This window comes from Sceloporus undulatus, chromosome 9 (assembly GCF_019175285.1).
Source record: "Sceloporus undulatus isolate JIND9_A2432 ecotype Alabama chromosome 9, SceUnd_v1.1, whole genome shotgun sequence".
Taxonomy (NCBI): Eukaryota; Metazoa; Chordata; class Lepidosauria; order Squamata; family Phrynosomatidae; genus Sceloporus; species Sceloporus undulatus.
The window spans coordinates 19,985,622-20,001,250 of record NC_056530.1 but is presented as its reverse complement, the minus strand read 5'-3'; the positions used below and the strand labels follow the sequence as shown (position 1 = coordinate 20,001,250).

The 15,629-nt window shown below is 46.0% G+C and overlaps 1 protein-coding gene across 1 annotated transcript in view; it reads right to left on the bottom strand.

Moving 5' to 3' along the window:
- Window positions 1-10,768: 10,768 nt before the first annotated feature.
- Window positions 10,769-15,629, bottom strand: part of LOC121915804 (C5a anaphylatoxin chemotactic receptor 1-like) — a 7,893-nt gene continuing 3,032 nt past the window's right edge. Inside the window, exon 2 of the mRNA XM_042440336.1 lies at window positions 10,769-13,857. Within this exon, the coding sequence (XP_042296270.1) occupies window positions 12,685-13,755 (1,071 nt within the window). The 5' untranslated portion in view covers window positions 13,756-13,857 and the 3' untranslated portion in view covers window positions 10,769-12,684. The remainder of the gene's footprint in view (window positions 13,858-15,629) is intronic.

Here is a 15,629-nt window from a genome sequence, read left to right as displayed (position 1 = left end):
ACCTTATCACAGGGTTTCTTCAGGGAGTGTTTGCCGTCACCTTCCCTGGAGGCTGAGAGAGTGTGACCCACCCAGAATCGCCCAGTGAGTTTCCATGGCGAGTTGGGAATCAAACCCTGGTCTCTGGGAGTCGGAGTCCATCAAACCACTGTTCTCACGGTTACCCTATTAGTCTTCCCTGAATATAACCTGCAGCACTGGGTATGTGTTGCCGGTCTCCCTCCACCAATCCTAACCAGGGCTGATACTGCTTAGCTTCCAGGATCTGTGCATTTCAGGTATTTAGGCCACTGGGTTCAGCTTAGGGTTGTCATTAGTCAGAAACAACCGAAGGACACAACACACCACATAGAAAGACCCCGTATTCTTACTGGAAACAGTTATACTTTCCGGTACGAGGACAAATCTCCTTATAGATATACAGATAAATGCATAGAAGGTAGGAGGGTGAAGAAGGTAAGAAAAGGGAGTGAAAGGTGGAAGTAGAGGGAGGAGTAAAGGAGTATATGAAGGGAATGGAAAGTGAGAAAGAGTTGAAAGAAGAAAGGGGTAGGAGATGATAGGGAAAAAAGGAAGGAATGGAAAGGTTAAGGGAAGGGAAGTCATTTCGAACAAACATGTATTTTAAATGCTCTTTTTAATACAATTTAGTATAAAAATAAATGAAAGGAAAAGAAATACAGATAATCAAGGTTTCTGGTTTGGTTTATCTGGTCGGTTTGCCTTGGGCCGCCATATGTCCAAAGGGCTTGAAAGCAAACACAACCACAAACAAAACTCATTATTATTATTATTATCAGCCTGGCTGGGGAAGGTGCCTGCTTGACCCCAAGGAAGGTAAGCCAACAATGCACGCACAACTTGCCAGATCTGGAGGGGATTCCATAACTCCCCCCCCCCCCAGGAACGCTCAGGATCCGTCTGCGTTTGACACGCAAAGGATGGCAGCGGGGAGGAACCGACTGATTTCATCATGGTTTTGCAAGGAGATCCATAGCCGTGTTGGCGGCTGTGTAGCAGAGTACAAAACATCCACAAAACAGGGTCAGCCAATATGCACAAAACGAATGTGTAAAATTGCATACCAAAAAAATGGGTCCGAGGCAACAGATCCATATGTTTTTATAGCAGATCCATATGGTTTTTATTGCAGGTCACCCCAAACTCTGCTCCAGGTCAAAAAACTACTGATAAAACAAGGACCGAAACATGAAAATTACGGATTTTTACTCTTCTTGGCCACTTTGGCACAAAAAATGTGACCCTATCATAGATACTATGGACCAGATGGCTTTTACATTGGACCCACCATCGATTTGTGCGCACAATAAAATGCATGTTGTGCATGGGTTGGCCTCATAAAGGTATCCCCGCTTTGTAGATTTGGGGTGTGATTGCACTTTGCAAAGGATGCCACCCAAACCACCGCAAATCTGGCTTGTTGTCATCATGCTTCTGGGACTGAACCACAAACATCACATATGTTATACATTTTGGCACCCTGTGGTATAAAAAGACGGATCTCCTGGGCGTCCAGATGATTTACAAAAGATCCCCTTGAAGCATTGCAAATCATGTATCGCTTGCATCCAAACAGTGAACCAGAAAACCATGGAGGCATCATAACACAAAACCATGGATCTGGGGGGTACAGAATCCCATGGGTAATATGATTTTAATATGGGAGGATCCCCTCATTTACCACATTTGTATGGGAATTGTAAAAATCACATGCCACAAAATCTGGGTCCAAGGCACTGTCACAACCCGTATCGTTTTATGGCAGGTCGCCCCAACTGCGCTCAAGTCAAAAACATGCTGATAAAAAAGGCTTGGAACATAAAAACCACAGATTTCTTACTCTTCTTGGCCACTTCAGCATAAAAAACGTAATCAAATACATAGATACTTATGGCTCCAGATGGTGTTTATATTGGATCCATCTGTATTGAGCTCTGCGCACAGACTGAAGGATGAAATCCACAGATCACATACATTGCTCTCCCCTACTTCTAAGAACTGGATCTGACAAATCAGTGGTACCCCGGGTTACGAAAATATCCGTTCCGCGGCGCCCTTCGTAACCCGAAATCTTCGCAAGCCGAAAGCCATGGCGCTAGCGCTGGAAGCCGCGATTTGGTGCGAAAAAGCGCCGAAAAGCACCAAATTTTTTTCGTAAGCCGAAAAAAAAACGTAACCCGGAACATTTTTCCTATAGAATTTTTTCGTATCCCGGAAATTTCGTAACGCGGTGCTTTCGTATCCCGGGGTACCACTGTTATGATTTTAAGGTGATCCAGAGATGAAATAACATGTTTGTACCCAAGGCCGAACCATAAGGATCCCGTACATCTTCTCACTACCTTGGTACAAAGACATGGACGGTCTGGAAATGATGCCCTATGAGGAGCGGCTTGGAGTTGGGTATGTTTAGTCTGGGGAAGAGAAGGTTAAGAGGTGACATGATGGCCATGTTGAAATGTTTGAAGGGATCTCTGAGGATGGAGCAAGCTTGTTTTCTGCTGCCAGAGAATAGACACCGAGCAAAGGATGCAAGTTACAGGAAAAGAGATTCCACCTAACTTTAAGATGAACATCTTGACAGTAAGAGCTGTTTGACAGGGAACACTAACCCTTGGAGTGCGATGGAGTCTCCTTCCTTGGAGGGTCTTTAAACAGAGGCTGGATGGCCATCTGTCAATGGGGAGCTTTGAGGAGAGTTCCTGCATGGCAGGATGGGGTTGGACTGGAAGACCCTTGGGCGTCTCTTCCAACTCCGATTCTATGATCTTGGATAAGGATCTTCACAATCGTATGAGTTTTCACTTGGCATCAGCTCCAAATCAACATTGAAACCACAGCTTTGTATTTACAGACCATCATAAAATTCCAGATCCGACAATGCATTTCCAGCATCGCTTTATTTGCGCCAATTCGTGTGATAATCATTCGCGCAATTACTCGCCATTTCACTTTCTGCGGGATGCTTTAAATGCGCTTTAATCTCTCTTTAATGCCGAAATTAGCCCCAGTGTGATAAACTTACCTTGGTTTTCTGACGATCCCATGTGAATGATGTGAATTTATAGAATCATTGCTTTGGATCCCTATTTTTGCATCACGATGGCATAGCAATGTATATTCCTGTGGTTTTTTCCCAGCACGTGTAGTGGTTTGAGTGCTGAGTTCAAATCCCCACTTGGCCATTGGATTCCTTGGGCAAATACACTCTCTCAGCTCGAGGATGGCAATTCCCATTGAAAGAAACTTGCTAAGACAACCCTGGGATAGGTTTGCTTAAGTCAGAATGCCACGAAGGAACAACAACAATGGAACATCTCTGGCTCAGATGTTGCCTGTGCTTGGATCCATCCTTTTGGTTGGATGGCCCAGTAATGCATGCGAGCCTAATTTTATATGTTCCCTTTGAGGACACATTAATTTGATTTGGCTCCTTTCAATTCGATTTTCCTGCCATGGTTAACATTACAGTATACAACCTCCATTATCTTTTTATAGCTTGGTGTTTAGGCACAAAGTGTTATTTGGTTTGAGGGCTTGGTGCTTCCCCTGTAAATATCTGCATCCATGAGGGTCTCTGTGTCAGGACCAGCTTTGGATGATACTCGATTGGCGTGAATTTAGGTGGATCCTCTACAAATCGTATAGATCTCTGCCTCTGTTTTTGTATTATATAGCTGATGAGATCTGAGAGTTTTAGGGTTCATTTTGAGAACAGAGAGGTGCCCTTCATTTCAGCAAGGTTTGGTCAAAATCCCCACAAAATCCCCATGGATCCATGAGGATCCTTTCTGCAGATCCATAGGATCCTTGCATCAGATCCTTGATTTATTATTGGATTTATATCCGGCCTTCTCCCCAAATGGGATTCAAGGGGGCTTGGGTTCAATTCATTGCAAATCTATCTATATATAGATCCATCCTCTCTCTAATCTCTCTCTTTCTCTATCTTGGGTCAAGATCACCCCCCCCCCCCGTTTTGGTGGACAAAGTCTGATTTCTTTATTGGATAGGAATATGATGCTTGACTTGTTGGAGGTTTCAGGTTTCCCTACAAAATCACATGGATCCATGAGGATCCTTCCATCAGATCCAGTGTGTCAGATCTATTTATCTATCCATCCATCATCTATTAATCATCTATCTATATCCACCATCCTATCTATCTATCTATCTATCTATCTATCTATCTATCTATCATCTATCTATCATCCATTATCTATCCATGGATCCATCATCTGTCTGTCTGTCTATCTATATCCCCCATCCATTCATCCTATCTATCTATCTATCTATCTATCTATCTATCTATTATCTATCTATCTATCTATCTCTATCATCTATCATCCATCCAGCTATCCATGTTATCTCTCTCTATATTATATTGGATTGATAACCTGATTTTTCTCCCCAGATGGATTCAAGGGGGGGGGGGTCAAGATCAATTTGTCCCTTTATTGTTTTGGTGGAACAAAGTCAGGTTCCTTATTTAGGCAGGAACCGGCTTGGCTTATTGATGGTTTTGGGGTGGATCCTGGGTTTCTGCTGGGCCTGGCTTGGAGTGTTCCTCCTCTCTTTGCACCCTGATCTGACCTAGGATGCTGAGAGAGTCATCCTAGTGGCCTCAGAGGCAACCAGGGGGCTTGTTTTGCAGGAGGGCCAGCCAAGCGCAGCAGTAACCCCCAATGCTCCTCCTCTCCTTCTCTCTGCTGCGAGGAGGAGGCTGGCTGCTGCCATTGGCTGCGAAGGGCCTCCGCGCAGCCACTCAGCGCAGGCAGGTGCCTGTTTCCAGTGGAAGAAGCGCAAGACAAGGAAGAGAGGATAGAGTGGAGGCTCCCAGCCAGAGGCAGGGTGACAACCACCAGCCCCAACCGCACCCTCCCGCCAGAGGAGAGCATCCCGCTGTCCTGCGCCCTCCAACGCTTTAGGGCGCTGCTTGACACGCTTCAACCGCCCTGGAGTTATCGCGCTTTGGTGCCCCTTTAACTGCCTAGAGTTGTAGCACTCTGATTCCTCTTTTATAGCACTCTGATTCCACTTTAACTGCCTGGAGTTGTGCACTGATTTCACTTTGTAGCCCCTTCATAACACTAACTTCCATGGAGTTGTACACTCTGGTTCCGCTTTTATAGCACTCTCTGGTTCGCGTTGAACTGCCATGGAGTTGTAACATCCTAATCTCACTTTTATAGTGCGCTCGTTCCATTTATAGGGCTTTGATAACACTTTAACTGCGGAATTGTAACCGCTCTGGTTCCACCTTTATAGCACTCCGATTCCACCTTAACCTCCGTGGAGTGTAGCACTTTGATTCCACTTTTATAGCACTCTGACCCCACTTTGTAGCACTCTGATTCCACTTTAACTGCCATGGGATTGTAGCACTGATTCCACTTTGTAGCCCCTTCATAACACTAACTTCCATGGAGTGTAACACCCTGGTTCCACTCTTATGCACTCTGATTCCGCTTGAACTGCCATGGAGTTGTAGCACTTTGATTCCACTTTTATAGCACTTGATTCGCTTTATAGAGCTTGGTAACACTGTGACTTCCATGGAGTTATAGCGTGCTGCTTTCGCTTTAATTGCCTGAGGTTGTAGCATCCTGATTCCATGTTTATAGCTTCTCATCCACTTTGTAGCTCCTTCATAACACTAACTTCCATGGGAGTTATAGTCCTCTGATCCTACTTGTAGCACTCTGATTCCACTTTAACTTCCATGGAGTCGTACTCCGTCCCACTTTTATAACACTTTCTGATTCCATTTTAACTGCCATGGAGTTGTAGCATCCTACTTCCACTTTATAGCACTCTCGTTCCACTTTTATAGCTCTCTGATACACTTAACTTCATGGAGTTATACTCTCTGGTTCCACTTTTTAGCACCTGATTCCACTTTACAGATCAAATCGTTATTTAAAAAGGGCACGTTTTAAAACATACAGAACGCTTCCGATGAAAATGGAAGCATTCCCCTTTAATAGCGCCATCCGTGATCCCACCAGGAGGCTCCTGTCACAGATGGGTGATGCTGGGGCAACAGGAGCATGGCAGACTGAAAGTGTGTGATAACTCTATGACTTCTAAGGAGTTGTAGCGTGCTGCTTCCATTATAATTGCCAAGGGTTGTAGCATCTGATTCCCCTTTTATAGCGTTCTGATTCCACTTCGTAGCCCCTTGATAGTCCTCTGATTCCACTTTGATAACACTTAAGTTCTATGGAGTTACTCGCTCTGGCTCCCCTTTAACTGCCATGGGCTGTGTGAAGAATCTACAGATGGGTGAGTTTGATCAGAGACTGAGACTTGTAGGACTGGGCAGGTCTCTGTCCACACTGTCCAGCCCTGGACCTCCTTGCTTTTCAAGATCCCGACTTGGCCTCCCTCACGATTCTTGCAGCGGTGATCCCACAGGTTAACTCCTGTTGGGAGAATGTACAGGATGGGATGAGGAGTAAGGCTGGACCGTACCACCAGAAACAGACCTGAAGGCTAGGCAGTCCTTGACCACAATTGTCCATCGCTTTCAAGATCCTGACATCACCATTTCTTGTGGCGGTGAATCCCACAGGTTAACTCTGTTTTCTGTGAAGAGTCTACAGGTGAGGTGAGTAAGGTTAGACCAAGTACACCAGAGACTGGGACTTGATGCATTGGTCAGTCCTCTGTCCACAATTGTCCAGCCTTGGACCTTCTCCGTAGGCCACCAAGGCTTTGGATAAGCAGCCTATGAAACCATGCCAGCTTACTTCTCCAGTGTTAGGAGACCATGCGGTCAGTCACTGGTCCAAAGCACCCTTACCAATGGACGTTGGGTTCTCTCTTTAGAGGTCAAACAAGCTTTCATGGGTGGCTGGGAGACTGGTCTCCCATTGCTCTTACTGGTGGGTCAAAGCACTCTCCCACCCAGCAACTTGCACCTGGCACTGGGTGCAACCAACTCTTGACTGGGCATTGTCTGGATATTTGGCCCATGATGGGAATAGAAAATCCCTCTTCCTGTGTAAAGTATATTAATGGTACCAACCAATCTTGAACTGCGGAATAGCAAACGCATTGCCTCATGCTTGTCGCTAAGAGTGTATAGATGATCCTCAGTATCTCAGTGAACCATGTTATTCAAACACAAATTTGTAAGAGTAGTTAAAATACATGCATAGTACAACCCATTTTTTAGCTAAATTAAATCTGGTGGTTCCAGTGATCCGGTTCAGATGGACTGAGCTGGACAATCCAAAAATAGAAGGGAATAGCGATTGGTTTCTCTTTCCTGGAAACATGAAAAGCAATAAGTCTGGACTGTCTTAGGCACATGTTAGAGATACCACTTGCTGAAATCTCTGGTATGTATCACAAAATGTACAGTTATTTCAATACTAGTTGTTCCCCCCCCATCCACAGGTCAGATTTGGCATAAAACTACTTAACACCAATGGAAATGGTGAAAATAGTGCAAACAACAGTACCAGAGGCAAAAACAAAGTGAGTCGTAAGCCAATGTTTAGCGTCTTTCCCGAGATGACAGTGTGCGGCACAGTAACAAACAACCCAAAGTGATAAAAATAATCAAGCCAAACAAGTTTCCGGCACTTCATCTTCTTGGCCACGCCTTGCATCTCGTGGCAATAAGTTATGCGCTTCTGGATCAGGAATGAGCTTGTTACTATTCTGGCCTCAACATCGCTGGATGGAGTTATCATGCTTCGGGGAAAGGGAGGGTGTTTAACTTTTCCAGACACCCAAAAATCTGATGCTCGTGTCTGCCGATGTAGGACCAGCCCTGCCCACCCGGTGCCAAGACACGCCTATGCCCATGCCCATGCCCATGCCAGCACGAGACTCCTTGCAGGTGCAAGTGAAGTGATGGAGGAGGCGAGGAAATGGGACGGGGGCATCTCTGTTGTGCCCAGTGTGTGCCATCTGAGGTCGGTTGGTTCTCAGCAGGATTTAGGACGCAGCACCTGCAAAGGATTATGGGCTGGGGTTAGACTTAAGACCTCAGTCAACAGTGTTATGGGCAGATGTTGCTGATGGTGCAAAAGCATGCCCTCTTTTTGTCTCACCCCAATGCAGGGATGGGGGGATGGAGATGGGGGATTGTGGGATCTAGGGAAATTCCCTGACCTCAGCCGGGGGATTCCCCATATCCTTTCCCTTTGCCTCCTTCCCCTCCTCCTGCTGGTCTTCCTCTTGCACCTGTTTGGACCCCAAAGTTAAGTTTTCTCTACTTGCAAGCAAGCAAGCAAGCAAAAAATAAATAAAAGCCCCAGGAAGGGAGGGGAAAAAACACACCACTCCAAAGTTTTATTAAAGAGCGAGCGAGGAGAGAAAAGGCACCCACCCACCCTAGCTATCTCCTGCCTTCGCGCATCTCCCCCATTGCAAGCAGCCGCAAAAAACGCGGCAGTGTTTGGGTCCAGCCCCTCCAACCATCTCTTCCACTCCAGCAGGCCAGCCAATCCGCACTCGCCATCCCAGCAGGAAAAGCAACTGCCATGGAAACAGAGCATCACTGACTCAGGAGCGGGCAACCCGCATCGCCTTCGCGCAGAGCGCCAAGCAAGTGCCCAGAAGGCTGGCGGGGGGGCACGTCTGGGGCACTGGGTCCCTGGCAGCTGCACCAGCCAAGAGGAAGAGAAGGAGGGGGCGAAGGAAAGGCATGACAGGCCGCTGCGGCCTGGTGAATACATCATGGGGCTCGGCAAACAACCGCCTGGACTTCGCTGCACCTTTGCGTGGAAGCGTGAAAAGTGCTGGGGCCGAAAGCGGTCTGGAATTGCTCCCCAGGCCCTCAAAGCAGTGCGAGATGCACCATGGCACCCTGTGCATGCTCAGAAGCAACAGCATCGTACCTTATCTGGAGGCCTCGGCCTGGATATTGAAAATGGCAAAGCCCATGTTCATTCCCACCAATGGTACCCAACTCTACTGGTTGCAAGGTCTCCTGATCCTTCGTTCACCCTCCCTCTTCTCAGCTTAGGCCTTTACCTTCCCTGTGAAAGGGAAGAAGTTGGCCAGACTTTGGCTGTTATCTGCTGCTGGTGGTGCAGTTATTGAGCTCTCTTAGGAAATGGTCATTGTAAAAAGAAAGACCTCGGGCTAGACAGGACAGAGTTGTACACCAGGGCAGTGTCTGCCAAGTATGACTTTGGAGGAGTGATGGGGATTCATCAACAGAAACAGTGATTGTGGCCCACCTTTTCCTTGGAGCAACATTTAGAGCCAGAAGAAGAACATCAAAAGTCCAGGTTCAAGAGCAGAAAAGTTGGGAGACAGCATGCCGGATGGGAACGTGGGAGGAAAACCCCTTTTCAAGTCTGGGGACGTGTGCCACTGAAGACCTGGGGACCAGCAACTCCATCTCAGCTGCTTATACGGGCCAACTCCATCTTGGCAGCTAACAATAAGTACACAAGAAGGGTTGGGTCAGGCCAAAACAGGCCTCCTTGGACCAGCATTTGGTTTTCTCAGTGGACAGTCAGGAGCTGGGGAATTTCAATGACGCTTTGCAGTTTCAACGTATTCTGCACAAAATATGCATGTGGCTGTTTTGTGCGGAACAGTCTTGTCTGTACCGAATATGTTTGTGTGGAATATTATTTCTGCACAAAATAACCTCCGCCAATGTGTAAATTTTGTGCCCAAAGAGTCCCAAACTGTAAAGATTTTCCTCAGTCCAGTATTGTTCTTTTCAGAGTTTCCCAACAGTGAGAAATATGTTTCTCAACCGTTTATGGACTATTTTCAATTATTCTTTCTATCTCCAATGTCCTCTACAAAGTGGTTATGGGGGTATCTACACTGCAGAAAAAAGTAGTTTGATACCACTTTAACTGTCATGGGATTCTAGGATGTGTAGTTTTATGGGATATTTAGCTTCCTTGTTAGGACCTCTGTGGCCACCTGAACTATAAATCCCAGAATTCCATAGCAGAACTATAAGTAGTGTCAAACTTTTATTTGGTGGCAGCAGCCTGAGCGGAACCCTTTCACTTCAGTTGTGGCACTGTGCATGTTCCAGGAATTTGTCCCACTGTGACCATCTGAGCTAATGGCCATCCTATGTCTTGTAGCACCAATGCTTCCTCTCCCTGTTTAAAATCCCCACACAAACCCTGCAAGGTGGGGCTATGTCCACATTTCTCAGCTTTGGAACTGCCACAGTAATAGACCTGTGAAGGCCACAGAGGGGAACTAAGGAGAGAGCTGAGGCCCAGCATCTTGTACCCACAACCAAGGGGACTCATGCAACCACATCTTGTGACACTCCCTATGGTGCGTGGTGGTTTTCCCGTCAGTCAGGGTAGTGAATCTGCTCTGGCTTTTAGTAGGAATTTTAAAAGAGGTGACTAAAAGTGCCAAACCCTATGCTCCAAATGGTTCAGGACCTTGGATAGGCCCTTTAAGATTCAGGGTTAACCTCAGAAAGATTATTGTCCACTAACATGGAACCACCTGGGACCACTGGTTTCTCCATCTGTAGGGCTAACCACTAGTACTCTATGCAATACAGGTTTCCAACTACCCACTCCCCATCCAAAACACTCTGTGCCATGCATTTCAGATAGGTATTCAACTCTGCATTACTTCTGACCATTGTTCTTGGTTTTCTTGTGTTCTTCCATGAACGTTTACTTGAACTCTGAACCTTGGGGATGCCTGAGGGCCCATGCTAGGTTCTTTCACACCACAATTCAGAAAGAGTCTGGTGTAATAGAAAGTCTCTGCAAAGAGTTCAGCAGTGGAACCCAGGAACACAATTATAAGTGGTTGCTCCATTGCCATAGTGTTTTCACAAAATGGACCCTCTTATTTCCCCCTCCAGTAGCAAAGGGGCATGGATGATGGTCTCTGGAGGTGCTTTAGGGGATCAGCTGAGCCAGTTTTTGAGGAATGACCATTTTGAAATGTAATTACACACTGATGTCTCCACTTATGGGTTGTCTGTTGAATTCTTATGAAATATTAATTAAGTGTTGTCAAAATGTATATTTTATAAGCTGAATTAATGCTTTTCATCAGCTTCAAGTACGGAAAACTGTGGGCGGACACCCATGCAGAAACTGGCTTTTTCAGAATGTCTTAAATAAAGCAAAAACTGGTGAGAAGAGATGAAGTGTACTAGGTTTTATTAATAACTAAAAATGTTCACAAATCCCCAGGCTCAAAGGGTATTGCCCCAACATTGGTTAAAGAACTCTAGTATGAAATGGCTGAACTTGTTCCCAAGACCAGTGGCATCACTGCACCAGCTGACACCCCAGAAAAGGGGGTGACACCCAATTGGGCCCTCCTCTCACTGTCGGATAAGAAGGGCTGAGGAGCCCTCTTTGCTGTGGCAGCACCAGTCTCCTCATAAGGAGGCCAGTGCCACAACAGCGAAGGAGAGGGCCAAGCAGACCCTTTTGCTCACCCTCCCGGCAGCTTCTTCTAGAACTGGTGGGGCTTCTGGCCCAGTGGGAAAAAGATTGCCAGGCAGTAGTAATGGACCCACCCCGAAGGGGCTGCCTTCTGGGTTCAATGGATCTGCTGGCAGGGTAGAAATGCAAGTCACCACCCTTTACTGCCCACCCAGTTGCTCTTCCAGTTCTGAGAAAGGCTGTTGAAGGGCGGCTATTAAAAAAATAACCTGCATTGGATGTCGAATATACTAGGTACAGTAGAACTGACCTGACCAACAGAATCCCTTAGATTTGCAGTCAAAAACATCTGGTGGCCTAAAAAAGTCTCATAGCTAACATAAATTCTATTCAGCAATTGAATCAATGTGTCTATCCTAATTACCCTACCCTAAATAAATAGGCTTCAGGATACCCTGCCCTAAATGAATAGGATTCAGGCCAAAGAATCCAGACAAGAGCTTGAAGTTGCCCATCAACTGTTAGCAGACTCAGCAGATAGATTGATTTATAATATGTATATGTCTGTTTGAATTGCAGTCACTGGCCAGTACTCTACACCAGCTACTCAAGGGATGTACAGATCGGCCAAAAGGACAAGCATCAAGATGGAGTGGAGGCGTGGCAACTATACACCAGCCACCCCAACTCCACTATGATGGTGGCATCACACTGCCTGCCCGACCAGACGGCAGGCGGAATCACATCATTTCCGCAGCACAGCATTTATACATGTTGCACTGAAGAAACTGCGGAAAGCTGCCGCCACCATAGCAAGGGCGGCTTTGTGGCATTTTAAAAAGGAGTGGCATTTTGCTGGCCCTTCTTGGGCTGGCAAATTGCCATCAGGACCGCAGCATGTGGTTGCTGCAGCCCCAATACGGTGCTGAGAGGAGTCTGTACAGCCCCTTAGTTAAGTATACTTAACTGGTATAACTAAGTAGCTGATACAGAAAACTGGCCAACTATCCTAATTTTCCATCTACACATAAACCAGTATGTGCAAATTGTAGGAAACAATGTGTCCTTTTTTGTTCTTTCATTTTCACTTTCATTTATTTTTTAAACAATATGTAAATGGCCTCCCTTAGCAAAGGTAGTGAGCAACAACTGCAGGAAGAGAAGGTGTGTGCAAACCAAGCGCCATGACAAATACTGTATCAGCAAAAGTGGTTCCTAGTCTCTGTCTTGGGTGGGCAGACTGAGACAAATGATCATTCAACCTCCTATACAAAGAGGTGGCCCTCCTCCACTGCTGCCCTCACAGAGTTGTGTCGGTGCTTCGGTCCTCAGTAGTAGTGCCAGTAGCCTGTGTACGGCCCTCAGCCATGGAATTGGCCAATATGGCCTCTTCGCTCAAGATGTTGCGCAGCATGGCCTTCAGGGACCGTTGCATCTTGTCCTTGAAGTCTTGGCCAGCAATGACATAGATAACAGGGTTGATGCAGCTGTTGATGTAGGCCAGAGCTACCACAAGCGGGTCAACCTTGCTCACGGATTCATAGAGGGAACTATGCTGGGACTCATGGGCAAGGATCAGGCCAACCACATGGTAGGGAGCCCAGCAGACAAAAAAGCTGATAATGACCACCAGCACAACTTTGAGGGTCTTCTTGGACCGCATGAAGCGGCTGCTGTGCACCCGGGAGATCAGCAATCCATAGCAGACACTGATGACCACAAAAGGGATCAGGAAGCCAAAGAGGAAGCGAGTGACAGTCACGGAGATCTCCACACTGTGGTAGTCCCCACCAAAGACAGCATAGTTGGTGCCGCACGATGTCATGTTAGAACCCTCGTAGTGCTTGAGCTGCCGTGTGAAGAAGGAGGGCACAGTGAGGACCAGGGCCAAGAACCAGGCTGCTCCACACAGGATCCAAGCCAGATGGCCTGAACGGTGGTTCTGGCACCAGATGGGTTTGATGATCAGAGCACACCGGTCTATGCTGATGAGCATCAGAAGGAGAACACTAGCAAACATGTTGAGGATCGTCAGAGAGGGCAAAAGCTTGCAAGCAAAGTCACCTAGGTGCCAATGATAGTTGGAAACCAGGGGCACAGCTAAGAAAGGCAGTGACAGGCAGCAGAGGAGGTCAGCCACGGAGAGGTTGAGGAACCAGACCGTGTTCACCGTACGCTTCATCTGGAAGCCCATTACCCAGATGACTGCTCCGTTGCCCACCGTGCCCACCAGGAATGCTAGCGCATAAAGGACCAGCGCTACCCAAATGATGGCACTCATGCTGCTGCTTTTTTCCTCACTGAAGGGAATGACTTTATAGTCTTCATAATCAAAATTCGTAGAAGTGTAGGCGTATTCAGGGTCATCCATTATGGAGCTGGAAGGCAAGGAAGACTTCAAATAGGCACAGCAGGAGAACCTCTGTAGATGCTCAATCCAGAGGCCTTGAAGCTGTGCAATTGGACTTCACCCCTAAAAGAAAAAAGAAGGAGAGTAACACAGCATGTAGGTGTAAAGCCAGGTTACACTAACTGTTACTCCCCAAGGTATAAAGTGCAAGGTGTTCATTCAAAAGAAGGACCCAGGCCTTGTATAGTATTATAAATGGCAACTCACCTGACATCATTAAACCAATGCAAAATGTTGTCATGGCTGAAAGCAGCAAACAGAAGTATGCACGCACATTGCAACATGGGACTGCAACAGGCCCCAAAGGCAGGCAGACAGAAATAGCCTAATATTCAATGCTTTACAGCAAACAGAACTACATATAGCCTATTCAATTACTATAGAATAGATAGGGGTGAAAACAGGTAAAGTGGTACAGGCAAAAAAGAGTGCTTTAAAGATTCCTAAGCGGGTGCTAAACACAGGCAGAAGGGTGTTATCAACATAGTATGTTGTGCTTTTATCTTTTTAATTATGTTTTAAATATGCTTGAAATTGTTTCCACTGTGAGCTTTTTAACAGAATTGTTGAATTGCTTTTCTTCAATAGAATCTGATGTATGCTAAGATTTTAGCTGAACTTTGTTTTAAATTATCAGCAGCCTTGGATCCCATACCAAGGGGAAAGCACAATATTAAATCATTAATATCCTCCTTTTCCCCAAGTATAGGACCCAAGGTAACTTGTACTGTGTTAATTAATTGATTAAAGTAATATAACTCTGTGCCGCAATTGTAACTCCAGGACCTTTGGCACTTTGAAGGATTTTTTTCCCAGTCTGAACAGTTATAGAATCCTATATCCCAGGTGATATACCAATGTACAAATTGCTTTTGCTTGAGTCTGCTAAGAGGGCAAGACTCTGCCCCCTCTTCTCCTCTTCTCTTCCTGATATTGTTTAGTTTAAGAAAAGCCATTTCTTTTTGCGTGCTAACTGTTCATAACCCTTGGTCCCATATATCTGCTAAGTTCTGCTAAGTTGTAATGGCTTGCTTTTTACCAGAACAGCCAAGCACAGCAAAGATAGCTAAGGAAAACCTGTTGACTGCTATCTCTTGATAATCTCCATATTCTGTAAAAGACGGGGCTGCTTCTGGGCAAGTTTAGAGATAAAGAGCTTACAAACACGCAAAAGAGGTTTTGCTCTTGCACGAGGCCCCTTTTGCGTGTGCAGTAAGTCTGCAAGACTATAAAATGCTGTGTCTTTTAATAGACAGTGTTCATTTTGCCTCTTGCTGGCAAACGGCTGGACTGACAGTGAGAGCTGATGTTCCCTTTGATTGAAGAAAAACTTTGTTTGCTTACTTTCCTTCCTTTTTGTGTTCATTGTCTATCCTGAGCTCCAGTGTCTTACCTGAGCAAGACAAGTAAACTGCTATCCAGTTAATCCTTTCAAAAGGTATGATATGACTGACTTCACCGCCATGCATCCATCTGGGAAAATAGACCGAAGTCTACAAATGCACATGCTACCAGATTCTTTCTTACAGTTAATCTCAGCATCCCTTTCTATGTGGACCTCTCTCATGTTAGTCTCAAAGGGGCTACTACAAGATTCCCCAGAGAAATCTAAGAGGAGTCTGTGGCCTGTTACAGACTGCCAAAATAAAGCTGCTTGGGGTCTCTTTGGAGGTATGCTGTTTAAATGATGCATGCATCCTAAGAATCTGGAAGCTGCACCAAAGCTGCACTCCAGTGCTTAGGGATGGAGTGTGGCTTTGGCACGACCTCCAGATTCTTAGGACCCATGCATCATTTAAATAGCATACCTCCAAAGAGACCCCAAGCAGCTTTAT